The sequence below is a fragment of the Platichthys flesus genome, chromosome 22, assembly GCF_949316205.1.
Source record: "Platichthys flesus chromosome 22, fPlaFle2.1, whole genome shotgun sequence".
NCBI lineage: Eukaryota > Metazoa > Chordata > Actinopteri > Pleuronectiformes > Pleuronectidae > Platichthys > Platichthys flesus.
The window spans coordinates 3,138,420-3,154,568 of NC_084966.1; the positions used below are offsets into that span (position 1 = coordinate 3,138,420).

General features: G+C 42.6%; 1 protein-coding gene across 8 annotated transcripts in view; it reads left to right on the top strand.

Annotated features, from left to right (window-relative positions):
• The window catches only part of dmd (dystrophin), a 170,507-nt gene that overhangs the window by 56,566 nt on the left and 97,792 nt on the right, over window positions 1-16,149 (top strand). For all 8 annotated transcript variants that reach the window (XM_062380432.1, XM_062380428.1, XM_062380431.1 and 5 more), the window contains exons 3-9: window positions 4,560-4,652; window positions 5,223-5,303; window positions 5,959-6,051; window positions 8,414-8,515; window positions 9,161-9,231; window positions 10,932-11,050; window positions 14,951-15,150. In XM_062380432.1, the coding sequence (XP_062236416.1) occupies window positions 4,560-4,652; window positions 5,223-5,303; window positions 5,959-6,051; window positions 8,414-8,515; window positions 9,161-9,231; window positions 10,932-11,050; window positions 14,951-15,150 (759 nt within the window). The remainder of the gene's footprint in view (window positions 1-4,559; window positions 4,653-5,222; window positions 5,304-5,958; window positions 6,052-8,413; window positions 8,516-9,160; window positions 9,232-10,931; window positions 11,051-14,950; window positions 15,151-16,149) is intronic.

The window sequence follows — 16,149 nt, forward strand, 5'->3', positions numbered from 1 at the left end:
TAAGCTGCTGGTAAATAAACCAATAAACCCGTCATGTTTATACCGTACGAGTAAGTTAAGTTAACAAATCCAAAACATTTCAGACGCCTCCCAAGTCAAACACACTAATGTGTTTCTAATTGAACCATGAATTTGGATGTGATGCACGCAGCAGATCATGTGGGTGATGATTGTCACGACACGACTAGAAGCTGCTATACTTAACCTGCGCTGTAATATGCAGGAGCACTGATAGTCAAGTGAAGTGTGTGTCCCCCCCCACGACAGAAGCACGGGGCAGACACGCTTAGTTACACTTAGACTAGATGTCTTTCTTATAGATTTATTATTCTCAGATTTACAGCCTACTCCTGTCTTAACTCTAATCTCTGGCTACAGTGTCTTTCTAATTTAAAGATAACCCCTCCTTAGTTTGGAAGAAAACAGGATGAGTCATCCAGAGAAGTCTGGTTTAGAAAACACAGAAACACACAGAAACACACAGAAACACACAGAAACACACACACATACGCACTCTCACACAAACACACACACACGTCAGGAATGAGTCAGCTGTGTTAGGCATTCTGGTCACATGCTGGTGGAGGTCATTGTACTCTGCCATTACTGTTTTTCTGAAGATGAAACTTGCTTATGTGTATGTATAATAATAATAATCATTTCTGACCCTATGTTGTAGCTTGACATTTATATAATGTGCATATTTGTCATGGATGTGTGTATGTGTGTTGGTGTTACTCTGGCATATGTGTGTGTTAATGGTGTGTGTGTGTGTGTGTGTGTGTGTGTGTGTGTGTGTGTGTGTGTGTGTGTGTGTGTGTGTGTGTGTGTGTGTGTGTGTGTGTGTGTGTGTGTGTGTGTGTGTGTGTGTGTGTGTGTGTGTGTGTGTGTGTGTGTGTGTGTGTGCAAATCCCAGTTATTGTTGGACAAGGATGAAAGGAAAGGGAATCTTGACATCAGGACTGAGCGAGCCTGTGATTCCACACTCACCGTATTAGTTGGCAGATGCCGGGAACCCGCTGCCCCTCATTACCCCAAAAACTATTGTATCTGTGTTGTGGTTCATCACACAAGGCTTTTCTTTTCTCCTCCTCTCCCCCAGGAAGCAGGAAGTAGATGTTTTACACACAGAAAGCATGTTAATTAAAGGGGACACAGACATTATCAGAATGAGTTGGTGTGATGATTTGGGACCAGTCGGCGAATGAGATCACATGGGGTGTGATGTGTAAACTAATTGTAAACCTAACACCCAGGCTCCAACAGTATGATGGGATATCCTCTTTAAATCAAAATTACCCAATATGCATCCCCTTTGAGAACTTAATACAGAATACTTAAGTATTCTGTATTAAGCACTGAAACCGTTTGTGACAACATCCTGGAACACAACCAGCCGCACCTGACGTCATCTTTCTTTCAGCCTCATCCTCAGTCAAACTGTGCCGTCACAGGAAGTTTAAGAACATCGTGACAAGCTTTCTAATAGTGAGGATAAATCAAATTAGCGAAATAATGTAACACCAATCAATAATTGACCACGTATCCGTCCACCTTTCTTGCCTCAGAGGTGCCTGCAGAGTGTAGACTGTGACTCATTGTGTGAAAACCTGGTCATTGAGACTATTCACCCTTTTTCAGAATGAAGGCTTCTGGTTAGACACAAATATCCAACATCTCATTTAGAGTTTTCACCAGGCTCTGGTATTTCAGAAACAAATAACGCACGTCTCACTGTCAAGCAGTGACATCACCTCTGTGGTAATAATACGTTATAATATTAGCATCGGGCTTCTAGGTCGTGCATGCACCACAAACACATTCCTTCATTATTTCATAAAATAATCACATTTTGCCTGATGTGTAAAGCTGAGCACTTCAGAAGTAATGGAGCAGAGTTGTTGGTTCTGCTCGCACCATTGTGCACAAACAATTAAAAACACAACGAGTCATTTGGAGGTAATGGGGAGATGAGGCATGCATTTAAAAATACTGTTTCATTTCTCAAAAGCAGCACAAGCACAAATTTTTATTTCCCCTCCACAAATAGTTTGGAGGAGCCATCAAAGACGTAGAGGTACAAACAAACTCTCTCCTGTGTACTTATCCTGTTTGTTAAATTAGACTCTGAGACACTGACTCATTAAGTTTATACTACCTACTTCTATTTATGTTCAACACAAATAGTGTAAGTCATTTCCTGTGCTAAGGCAGTTCATTCTTCAACGTGTATTACCACAGCAGAGCCTCCAGAGCCCTTCAAGTGTCAAATAGGATTCGGGGACCACAGCCGGAGAGACAACACGAGGAGAAACCCTGTGTGAGGTCAAATAGCCCAGAATCAGAAGCCTCAAGTAGACGTCCTCAGGCTGCGTCTCACAAATCTGCATCTTGTTTCAGACAGATGAGACTGAAAAGCCATGCTCTAAGGAATATTCTTTTTTTTTTCCATTCCAACCCTCCACCGAGAGGTCAGAGGTCAAATCCAACCGGCCCTGCAGCTCGCTCTTTAGATTTGAGGGCAGCAGAAAGTGCGGCAGGCGCTCCGTCGTTCACGTGCAAGAGCAAGAATAATAGATTTGCTGTGAAACTGAAAAAAAAACACAAAACACAGCTGCTCTGGATGGAGTCTCTGAGTAGAACACACATTCGGCACCTTGCGTCAGTGTGTGAACACTTGTGATGATTCTTAAATGATAAGTATAGACCAGGTTCGAAGGTTCAAGGAGCTCTTCTGGGAGCTGTAATCATAGGAACATCAATTTAGAGCATACTGGAAATATGAAGGAGGCTTTTAAACGGACAAGAGAGAGATTTCTAATGGGTTTGAGTGGGCAGGGACAAGAAGGAATAAGTGTGTGTTGCCTCTTTTCCAGTATATTAATATTCAATTCATTTGCCTTTTTGTGGCTTGATTTTCTTTTCTTTTCTTTTATGTGTGTTCAATTGTCATTTCTTCATTTTTCATCTACACCCACACTCTGTTCGTAACCTATTCCTAACATCACATCTACTCCCTCACACACACACACACACACACACACACACACACACACACACACATCCTGGTGTGGAGGATGACTCTGTAAGGGGCGAGGGAAGAGAGGGATGGGATGAGAGCGAGATAGACAAAGGGAGGAGAATGAGAACCTGAGAGAACGAGAATGGTATGTGTGTGTGTGGGGGGGGGGCAGTAAATGTAAAATATAAACCCAGAGCGAGGGAGCATAAAATGACAAATCGAGGGACAACGTTAGGAGGAGGTTGTTTCAGGAGATTGATAAGTGAATTTCTTTATAACACAGAAGTATTGTGTTTATTTTGACCTCTTTTCTTTTCTTTTTCGGGTCATTTCTACTTTTTCCCGTTCTTTCGTCTCACTGCCGGCACTAATGCATTTGAGATGCAGGAGCCGGGACCTCTACGAGGCAGCCATCATTGTAATAATGCATGATCGATGCAGGAGAGGAGATTTCTGTCACAGTAAGCAGGACAGTAACCGGGCGGGGAAGATTCACAATGTCATTTCTACACGACGCCGCCGGCAAAATATGAAGAAGTGCAGACGGCCTGTCTTTACTTTGCTGTTACTTATTGTCTGTGTCCTTGCTGCTCTCCTGTCCTCACCAATTCCTTCCACACTTTCTCATAATTACTTAGTTCACTGTTTTTTTGCAGTTTTCTAATCGACAGTTTAGAAATTAGTCTGGTTCAGCCGATCTTCAGTACGTTATGACGCCTCTAATCAACCGGGTACACGTGAAGGTCATTAGCAGTTAAATTGAAAATAATGATCAAGCTTAGAGGGAATTAGAGGGAAAATTAAAGATCTGCACAGACAGAGAATTCCCGAGAAGAGGAAGATGCAGCCTGCATCCTCAGTAGGATTCCAGAATAACTGAATAAACAGTTAAATCAATGAAATGGTTCAAATGTCCACAATGTGTCAGATAAGGTTCACAGCTGGTCATTAACATGTTACAGGCAGTGTGGCTCCTTAAACTGAACTGTGATTTGTAAACCACACACATAAATATATTATTTATTTAGAATACCTTTGCTTTTTGATTCCTCATATTATTAATAGCACTATATATAGAGTTCAGCTCAGGAGCTATTCTACATTCTGCTCTCTCTCCCAGCAGCCAACAGCAGTTTTGCAAAATGCCGTCTTTTTGTGAATTTCAATCATTTTCCTTGAAACCTGACGTGTCCTCATATCTGACGACTGATCTTTTGGCTGTTTTGGAATTCTCCTTTACTCTCACTGCTGTGGAGGAGCTCACACGTCCCAGTATTTAACCTGCAGCCTCTTCCAATATGAGGCAAGTCCTTGCTTGTAATCCTGGACGTGTCCGCAGTGATAACGAACAGCCTCTTGGGTGTGAAGTGTTATCTTCTCATTGATCTACTCTCCCTGTTTGGGCCATTGAACAGACGCAGACTGTACCCATTTGACTTTTCCATGGATGAAGTATTTACAATCACTAGCAGTGCAGTCGATCCATTTTCCTAGATTCTGTAAATTGCTGATAATGGTATGTTTGTGTGTGTTTCAGACAGGGAAACCTCCTGTGGCGGATCTGTTCTCAGACCTGTGTGATGGACGACGCCTGCTGGAGCTGCTGGAGGGGCTGTCAGGACATCAGCTGGTATAAATACACACATACACACACACACACATATCTGAACAGAAACATACCAGATACCAGACTTGTGCCAGATTTCTGCAGCAGTATATTGCCCTCAGTCATCAGAAGAGGATAGCGTGAAGAAGAAGATCCATCTATTTTGAATCCTTTTGGAAACCATCATCGCCAAATAGATAGAATGCCACTCGGCCGTGCCGTGTCACACGACAAGTGCCGCCAAGATTTCAAACTTAAGCCAAACACACACGAGCACATCCCACGGTGTCAATCAAACTTTTCTCACCTCTTCTGCTTGTTGCAATCTGTCCGTCTTTCACTTTGTCTTTCTGTTTATCTTTCCCCTACCTCCATTCCTTCTCTTCCCTCATCTCTCCCTTCTTCTATCTCAAACACACACACACACACACACACACACACACACACACACACACACACTTACACACACTTCTTTGATTGTAATGTGGCTGTTTGTAGCGGTAATGGCCGCCCCTGAGCAAGGTCTGTTAATGCAACAACATTCTCCTCTGTCTCTCTCTCTCTCTCTCTGTGTGTGTGTGTTTGTGTGTTAAGGTGAGGCTGGAGAGAGGATTCACACGTGTTCACTCACTCAACAATGTCAACCGGGCTCTGCAGATCTTGCAGAAGAACAATGTGAGTATGCACACACACACAGACACACACACACACACACACACAAACATCCTGATGTGAGTCTGCATGAAAGTACAATGAAATATGTCTGCATTAATATACATTGAATAAATCAGTGGTTAAAGTCAGCCAACAGGGAGGGAGTTGACCTAAACTGCCCCTCAGCTTTAACTACATTTCTGTATAAATTTAAACTTGTGTCTTTTGGGTTGGTTTTACTTTCCTATTGAAGAAAAACATGTATTCATCTTTTTATCTGCTCTTTTATGCTATTGTCTCTCTTGTGTATTTTTTGCCAAACCACAATTTGGCTTTTATATTTTCTCCCTATTCCACAACACAATTGCCCTGGTGTTCTTTCTCTTCTAATGTATGAATGTATATATATACATATATATATATATGCAATATTTACTAGACACAATGCATTTTAAAATATGTGTTTTGCAGAGACAACAATACAAAGAGTGAAAACACAGTTAAGAGGCTGAGAAAATAAAGTAATATATTCATTAACAGAATCACATGAGAGAGTCTAGCTGAAATAAACGGTAGCAATTTAAAATTGGATTCAAAATGATCAATTCTTTTAGAATAGATTTTGTTAAATGAATGGTGTAATGAGAGTTTTCTGTCTGCTGGTCCCCCCCCACAGGTTGAACTGGTGAATATCGGAGCGACAGACATCGTTGATGGGAATCACAAACTGATTCTCGGGCTCATCTGGAGCATCATTCTCCACTGGCAGGTGTGTGTGTGTGTTTGTGTGTGCACAGGATTATGTTCTTTTCTTCAAGCCTCCAGTTTGAATTTCAACATTTATTTGCAGTTTTAGCAAATATTTGCAACCTTTCATCGCGCTGTGCCTGTATAGATGGCACCTTCTTTCATTTACCTTGACCTTGATGAGTATTGACTCATCCAGCCAAATCTATTTAACAGTATAATTGAATTACATTTCGTTCAAATGAGTCAATTTAAAGGGAAACACCGAGTTCTACAGCGAAGATTAAGAAGATTCACTAAACTGCATTAACACCATTAACACCTGATTCCATGATGCACTACCTGAAGGAGCTTGGTCATAGAAAGGCTTGTGTATGTTGCTCAGTCTATTGATGAAGAAAATACTCACATATTACTGCAGACGTCCATTTTTAACATCACAGAGATCCAGATAGAGAAACTGTTGGGCAGATAAAGAAGGTGCGTCAGTGGTTTGCATTAGTTTCCAATCACAGGTCAGGTTTGCAGCATCATAGCTTTGGAGCACATCCACTGGCCACATCAAGTGCGAGTGCATAAACAGCACTACAAGTTTCCTTTAATGTTTTTCTTTTCATTAAGTCTCAAACTCTCCTGGGCGTTTTTCCTTCGCTGCTTTTCATCTTTCTTCCAGTTCACAGAGCAATATTCATCCTTCACTACTGGCTACTTCTCTCCCTGAGCTGTGTTTAAGGTTCAAAGCGTGTTTGGTGATGGAGTCAGTGTTTAAAACCAACAACATGCAGAGTCAGTGTTGTGTACATTACAATATATCTCTGTATTTCATTCCACATAAATTGAATTGAAGCTAATGTCTCAATAAAACTAGTTTTGTTATAGACTTAATGACACGATTAATCGAAAAACACGGGTCTGTAATGAGATGCCTGTGTTGGTGATTTTGGTTGTGGGAAGCAAATAAGTGTGTGTCTGTGCATGTAGTTTATGAATATGTTAAAGCCTGCTACGCCCTGGAGGTTATCATTCTGCCTGTGTGTGGGCACGTATGCCAGTCTGTGAGTGCTCCTGTGTGCGTGTGCGTGTGTGTGTGTGTGTGTGTGTTTGTGTGTGTGTGTGTGTGTGTGTGTGTGCGTGTGCGTGCATGTGTTCTTCTCTCTATCAGTGTGTAGAGTGTGTGTGTACAGCCGTCTTTGTCAAAGCGCCCCTCCAATTAAAGTGGAAATGCATTCGGTGACCTACTCCCAAATGAGCCCTTTTTTTTACCTGGCAGGCCACATTCTTTGAGGAATTGCTAACAAAGCTCTGTGTGTGTGTATGTGTGTCTGTGTGTGTCTGTGTGTGTGTGTGTGTGTGTCTGTGTGTGTCTGTGTGTGTCTGTGTGTGTCTGTGTGCGCATGGATATGAAAGCGATCCTCACGAGTCCCCTTGCTGGGAATTTGCCTCACCAACATATTACATTGAACTCTCTTCACAGGTTTAATCAAACGTTGTGTGTGAGTGTGTTTTTCAGACTTTTTTTTGACTCATCTGTTTTTCAACTTGTCTATTGAGCCAATGCTCGCAAGTTTGCTAACACTGGGTCACACTGTGTGGCTGCAACAATTGTGTGTGTGTGTGTGTGTGTGTGTGTGTGTGTGTGTGTGTGTCTGCGTCAAAGTCCAGACAGCAAGGACAGTGAGGCAGAGGAGGAGAGCTGAGTTTATACAAAAAATTGGACCTCAGAGGAAGGAAACGCTAAACCACCTTTTGCATGTGTGTGTGTCTGTCTGTGTGTGTATACATGCATGTGTGAGTGTGCATGTGTGGCTGATAGAACAGTGGTGGGTCAGGTTTGCATGAATAATGCTCATCCGGCCAGTGAGAAGTGTAACAGCTCTCTCTCTCTCCCTCCGAGCCCCGAACGAGTGCTCTAAAACTGTCACTCACAACCTGCCAAAAATCCACCTTGTGCACGCTGCAACAACATCCACACACTTGCTCTTTAACTGTGTTGTGTGCACTTCTACTGAGTGTGTGTGTGTGTGTGTGTGGGCTACAGTTTGGAGTTACCGATGTATGAAGCTTCATCGTACCCAGTGACAGGGCGTGTCAAAACGTTGCTAGAAAGCAGCTGTTATTTTTATAAAATGTCTCTTTATTGTTATATAGTTACATCACCAGGCATCATATTAGCATCAAGCTAAGATATATAAGTTGAACTCTGACATTTAAAAAGGCCAATTTATCTCCAGCAACAACTTCATTCATTATCCAAAGAGCCTCTTATAAATGCACCACCCTCTATGGGTCATTAGTGAGATTCAGATGATCACACTGGAGAGTGTACATGTTCAAATCCTTTGTTATACACACGTGGATGAAGCTTTGTCTTTCTGTGTGTGCAGGTAAAGGATGTGATGAAGGATGTGATGGCGGGCCTACAGCAGACCAACAGTGAGAAGATTCTGCTGAGTTGGGTTCGTCAGAACACGCGTCAGTATCCTCAGGTAGGTTCTGAGCTTTACACCCAGTCCACAGGTTCTCCTCCTCTGCACTCTCACCTGTATTTTCAGGAAACTAAAATAATTCACTGAATAACTGGCAGTGACATTAGTCTGCCTTTCTTTTTTTGTGGTATTTATTGGAACACACACATTTCCCTTTTCTTTTCTTCTCTCTGTATGACAGGATATCACTAAACTCTTTATTACCAGATTTCATGAAGCCTAATGGACAGATAGGCTTTGGTCCAGTAGATAATGGAGACGGCTCAGGTGTTTCTCTAGATCTGGGATAAGTGCCATCATATTATTACTGAGTGTGAAACTAAGAGACTTTAGAATTTCTCCTAAAAATACATTTTCAGGGTGAAAGAAAAATCCAACATTTTCTTTCTTCTAAATCAGAGTATATTCTCCTCTATTGCACACCTTCAAACCAGGATGCAGATTAATATATTGCATTTAAAATCCATTTTGAGCGCCAGCATTCTGTCACTGTACTTCTATATCAATTTTAGAGGTAAAATAGGTCTTCAATCCAGTGAGTACTTATCAAAATTGTCCCCAGTGTTGGGATCAGAGTGTTTCTATGGTGGCTGTCACACTGCATTCACCGGTTGGCCCTTTAATATCCATTATCTCTGTCCTCAGGTCAACGTGGTTAACTTCTCCAGCAGCTGGAATGATGGATTGGCCTTCAATGCCCTCATCCACAGCCACAGGTATAGTACATCATTGTGTGTGTGTGTGTGTGTGTGTGTGTGTGTGTGTGTGTGTGTTCATACAGAGAGACAAGGGAAGATAATAAAATAATAGAAAGACAAGAAATGGTCAGATAGTGGGAAGTCAATGAGGTGCAGAGGGAGAAACTATTGGATTATTAAGATACCTAAATTATGAACTTGTTCACAAATTGTATAAGATAGACTTGGAGGTGTAAAATGATCCCATTTAACTGAGCTCACAGAAAAAGGACGAAGAGAGACGGGGCCACAGAGGCAGACAGTGGCAGCTCCATTAAGCCTGACATAGTCTTCATTTAAACCTAATCAGCTGTAGACTGGACGTCAATGAGTTGGACTGTTAGTGTTGCTGCTTGTAACGCATGGAGGAATCTCAATTGTATTTGTCAGTGTTGTTTTTGCCATGATTAAAATGTCCCGTGTCCCATTTGTTCAGAGAAAGATTTTGTAATTATCCCTCATATATATTGACAAACCTCTGCGTGTAGTGTGATGTAGCAGAGGGCTGTATTTACGTGGCTGAGACTAAACAAGCACAGGGAGAACCTTTGTAAATATTTCCAGACACCCAGTCTACAGAGAACGCCTTTGGGAACGTCCTGAAATGAGAATTATATTACATTACATTACATTACAGAATGAAAGTGAGGATGTCCTGAGCTCATCCACGAGGTTAAGGTCAGGTGTCAGTGATGCCAGATATGTGGTGATGGACTGGTGCTGTCATACCCACCACTGTGCGCTCAGTTAAACAAACCAGCAAATAGCCCAGTGTCAGTGAGTCAGAGCAGCCAGAAGCTTCAGTTAAACAGTAAATAGTTGAACTCTGATTGTTTTACTTCTGTTCCTGTGTCAATTGTCTTGTAACCACATGTCGGAAATCTTAAAAACTATTATTCTGTCACTCATTTAACAACAATTGTGCGTAGTGTGTTCCTAAGTTATTATGAAATGATTTGTCCTATTGTCGCTAGTGTCGTCTGACCTGCAACACGTCCAAAATGAACGTCCAGATGAATAAATGGATGATTGGCTCCGCAGAGTTGATACAAAACGTCCATCTGGCTCGGTGGATGACCAGGAGAGTTTGGCTCTCAGGCCTCATATAATTATGAATTAAATAATGGCTCGGTAGCATCTGGTCGCAGGCGCCTTGCGGCAGCAGAGATCACACACACCAAGGGCACGGCCCTGCGCATCGTTTGCCCTGTTGCTCCTGTAGTAAAGGAACATTTGGCAAATTTAAAATCAAATCACATACAAGGTGAACTTGCTCTTCTGCATCATAAGGGTCCACTTCCATTGTTCACTGAGGAAATGAATGGCGGACTGGGTTTAGTGCGCTCAGCTTACGGCAGATGAGCGGCTGCTGACTGACCGTAACCTAATTCCAGAAATAAACTTAGCTGCATCAGCTGCAGTGAGACAATTACACTGTGTTTCACTTTTTTGCGAAACTTTAACTATGAGCAATATAATCAAATGCATTAAACATTTTTATTATTAAAATGTCAGCCCAGTTTACTGAGGGGAATGCATCATGTGATAAAGCTTTTCCACTGAGGCTCTGAGACGATGACCAACCAGGGACATGATCCTGCTAATTCTTGGTATTTCTCTTCATCTGGCTAAATTAAAATGCAGGTTTTCTTATGATCAGCGTTTTGTTTCTCTTCTAGACCTGAGCTTTTTGATTGGAGCTCGGTGGAGAAGAAGACGTCAGCGATCGACAGACTGGAACACGCCTTCAGTAAGGCGGAACAACACCTGGGCATAGACAGACTGCTGGACCCTGAGGGTAAGTGACACACACATACACACACACACACACAGCCGCACACTGCTAATTTCAGAGAAGAACACTAGTAAAGATGAAGCTCCCATTGTGTTTCACGCCTTCTAATCATGACCCATGATGTGATTGGCTGCCATAAGGAAAACTTACAGATGCACAGGTGACAGATCTGCAAAAACGCCCTTTACTTGCCTGAGTAGTTACAATAGACGCCTCCTAACAAGTAGATTCACAGACGCATCTCTAACTGCCAGGGCTGACGCTGACCTCAGACCAGTTTATAGGCTCTTAATCAAAACTGTCAAGGCTAGAGGATAAAGTGAGTAAAGATGACCGGGGTCAAAGTTTACTGCAACATTGTCTCTGTGTGACAAATTGGGGTGTTGTTGTTTTTGTGCGAACAACCAGCAGATCCAGATTTACTGCACTCGTCAGAAAGAGGTCGATAAAGATAAAGTTGGGTGGGAGTAAGAGACAGGGCTGCTTAATAATGGTTTATCTAACTTTTCTTAGACTTAATACAGGAAGTGAACATTTGTCTACCCTCACCCTCAGTTATCGTTTGCAAATTTCCATTCAAAAATGAAAATGAAAAGGATTCATTTATTTTTCCGAGGAGGATGTTGAGGTAAAATGAACAAAATCAGGATTTCAGATTAAATTTAAAAGATGAGACTGACTCAGCAAACATTTTGTCCTCAGACAGGGCGTTCTACTGGCTCAGGGTCTTCCAGGTTTAGACTGAGACAGAAATATGATCCAGGTCCGTGGAGTAACAGATTAATGGGTTAAAGGCTTATCAGGCACCAAAACACAGACAGAGGTTATAATACAGGATGCTACTGCTCTGGAAGTAATTATGGCAGTAACCCTTTTATCTCTCTCATGCCAATCAGGAGATAAACAGAAGCACCAGATGACCTTGTATTTTTTGCCAGAGCCCTCTATGTTGTCAGTGCAACTCGACAGATTCTCTCGTTCTTCTGAACAAATGAGGCAGCTTTGTTCGATTCCACACACACAGGGCTAAACTCGAACTGAACATGACTAGAGGTGGAGAACACAGATGCTTCCACACATGCACCTAAGTTCGGACATTTCCCGGAGACAATCCAAAAGCAGTGTATGTGAAAAAGCTAATAAAACATAAGCAAAAGGTGCTTTCTGCAGCAGGTTTGAAAGATTACGTCCGGCCTCCTGCTGCTCCATCCGGGCGCCACCCCCCCTTGCCTGAATGTTCCAGACATTCTCCTGTTGCTGTGAACGCATCTGACCCGTACAATCTTCTGCTACCTTCTTATGTGAAAGGAAAAAACTCCGGGAAATTCGGACATGCCATGTTCATGCCCTTGAGTTCTGAGTCAAAGCCCTGCAGCTGAGTTCTGGTACAAACTCCAGTTCAACAATAGTTGGTGGAGACGAGTAGAAAGCAGAATAAACAAGGCGTGAGGAGGATTGGAAATGTGAGCGAGTGATTTAAATTCAGATCATCCCGCAGCATATTGCACAATAACACATCTGCCCAGATGATTTCCTCCACAACAGCACTCACATTTTACCCCTTCATCAGTTTGGATTTGATTCAGACTGTGTCCTCTATAAATTAAAAAAATACCTTGTGGAGCCGACCCCAAACCTGGTTGGTACACATGGTTTAATTAATTTAACATTCACACGTTTGCTTTCTTAAAGCATTAGAACGAGGATTTGATGGTTTCATTTCTTCTCTCACCTGTTTTTCTCTGTGTCTCCACCTTTTGTTTATCCCGTCTTTGTCTGCGTCTCTCTCAAATTCCTTTTCCAATCTCCTTGTTCGTCTCGGCATTGTTTCCCTTTGCTCTCAAGCCTTTGTTCACTTCTGCAGCCCGGAGTCAAAGCCCTCACGCTGCTGCAGAGTTTCAACTCACTTCTTGATTTGTTTTTCTCGGGAGTCACATATAGAGCTCCTGAACAAACACAGCAAAGTGTGGAATATTGGTTTGACAAGTTTCTCTCCACCAAACAGTCTGTCTCTGAAGTCACATCTGATCTGAGGGGGGATGCAGCATCAAGGACAAGTCATGAATAGAATAATCTGGTGTATGTTTGGTACAAGAATAAGATTTTCTAAGATAAATAACAGCAAATACCAAATAAAACTATTTTTAGAGAGTAATTTGAGAAAATATTGAATCCAAGCTACGCAGTGTATGTTTAGATGTAATCACTGTGCACACAGACAAACAGATGCAAGCAGATAACCTTGAAGCAACATGTGAGAAAACACAACAAACACATATGTGCTCATTCATTTAGATGCTGTACACACTGACATGCCTGAACACACACATACAATCCACTCGAACACACACAGGAAAGCTCCGTTACACACACGGCCATCCGTCGTTAGTGTGCACACGTAGCAGAGCTGTGGTGAAATGATAAAAATGGAGATTAGACAGAAGAGCCGAGTGATCAGAAGCAGTTAGGGAGGCGTGTGCACATCGACAGCCTCCTGCAGATGGTGCCTGTGTTTATGGAGCTGTTTGTCCTCCTCAGACAAACAATAACACTCTGAGATCTCTCTCTGATGCTCATAAGTCACTGTTCCACAGCCCAAATATATGACTATTACTCTGTGTGTTTATTTCTCTCAGGCTCACATCAGCTCACACACACACACAGTCGTGTCCGTGGTGCACGTACAACGCACAGGTTGTGTATTTTGTTTCTTTTTGCTGACATTTGTTACTCTTAAAGTCATGAGCTAACCTCGCTCTACACAGACCCACAACCAGCAGTTTATTAACAGGGTTTTCTCCTCCCCTCCCTCGCTCGCCCAGACGCTTCTCCCTGGGCTTAAACCTAAATGTACTCCTTATCTTCTTTCTCTCTGCGTCTCCGGCTCTTACGAAGCTCATTCATCTGCTGCGATCCGTCTGTGCTAGTTTTGCCCAGGCCCCAGGCTCTTGGCCACCCGTCTCGAAATCGCCCTTCATCTCATCTACCTGTTGGACGAGTTTGCTTGGACTCGGTTTAGCTTCCTGGAAGACAGTCTGACTGACACACAGCGATGCTATGGGAAATTAAAAAAGCAGTCCAGACAGAGGCCTCCAGTCGTGAGTGGACACTGAGACAAATGACTGTCTGCTCCATCACCCTGCAGGCTGCGGGTTACCTGAGAAGTAGCAATACTCTTATCCCCACATGGATACACACATGTCAAATGTTTAAACTTGCCCAAGTTTCTGAGCTCAAAATGCAATTTTAAACTGATTTTAAAATCTTCTCATATGTTGTTTTGCAAAAATCAGGTCCCATCTATTTAAGACTGGTGCTTTCCGACGGTATCAAACTCCCAGTTACCTCGGATCCCACCAGCCTTCACACCACAGGCCAATGATAACCGCTATCCACCCAGAATAATGATGATTGTAGCTCAAATAGAGGAAGTGCTGAGCAACATGACGCGATTAATGCAGCAGGTTCAAAGTGGTCGATTCTCCAGACTGGATAATCAGACTTTCCCACAGATCCTCTGCTGCTGAATCAGAGGTGAATCATCACCAGCAGCTCAGATACCAGTGGAATGAGTCATCAGTGGCCTACAAAACCTTCTGCCCTGTAGTTTCTGTGGGTGCCATGGTCACATTAAAGTTCACCCATCATGAACTGATGCAATTGCCAGTCTTCAGTGGCACATCTGCAGCCAAATCCCATGGAGAACCACTTGCTGTCTAGAAGTACCTCCATGGTTTAACCCGAGCATTACCTTCCTTCCTGCTGTGTCTCAGCATCATCTGTTTGCAAAGTAATGCCTGAGAAGTGAGTGGGTATCGTTGACTCACTGCCGTTAGTTATGGGCCAAGATGCACAGTTGATGAAGTTCCTGGACGATGTAAACAATGACTCTGTGCTCCTCAGATGTGGCGGTGCCCCGACCGGACAAGAAGAGCGTCATCATGTACGTGACGTCGCTCTTCCAGGTGTTTCCCCAAAGTGTTTCCATGGAGGCCATCAAGGAGGTGGAGACTCTGCCGAGAGCCGGGCCGGCGGCCAGCATCAGCCGGACGACGGCAGAGGAGCACTACCAGATCCAGACCCAGCAGCGCTTCTCTCAGCAGGTTAGACACACAGGTGTAGCTTCTTATCACTATTCATTATGGCTTTTAAGATCTATATCACAGTCTGTGAGAACTGAGAACTTCCTTCCAGTTTTCATTTCATGACTTTTCAACTCCCCACTGAGATGCAGCGGTTCCACTGTTCTCTGCTTACAAGCCAAACCTTGTGCAGTGACGGGAGCTATATTTGTAGTTATGCTGAAATGTCTGACAGAAATATGCAACATTGATTTATTATGTAGGAAAAAGACCCTAATGTCTGAATTATGAATATTGTTTTCAGCATTTGTACAAATTTTATCGAGTTATACCCACAGAAATATTTCCTGTGTTCTCTGATGGTAAAGCAAAAAAAACATTCCCACGCAGTTTTACCTGAAATATATATATATTGCTCTTGAGAATGGACCCACACTCAAATAACAATATTCAAGTACACTTAGTAGTATTACTTATTTACTTCAATCCCCTGATCTCCTGCCAACCTGCACCTTTATCAAGATATCAAGTGAACAGGACACACTCTCTGCTGAAGTGTTTTTGAGAAGATGAAGAGATGATCCCTACTTCAAAATGTCCTTGGAGTTGTCTTATACCAGGACTGTGCAGCAGCAGCACAAAGAATATAATGAATCTGAGGAGTTCGGCAGAGATTTTTAAATCTTTGAGGGAAAAGGAAAGGTCGGGGAACAGTTGAGCTGTGAAGACACTTAGATCTCACATTTCTTCAAGCAGTCAAAAGATATCAATGGCAGTTTTAGAACTACTTCATTCATTGTAGTGCTGTTAAATAAAAGGAAGACAAGTTTTTAAAAAGATGAAGAGCAAATGATACTTGGGATATAGTTTGACAGCACACTTACTTCATATTGGGACCGCAAACTGAGAAGAGGTTTCCTGGAGAAACCAGCTGTGAATAGATTATCACGACCATTTCAATTACCAGTTAGGACTTAGAGGAGAAATATCACATGTTGATGGACGGAATTACGCAGACAA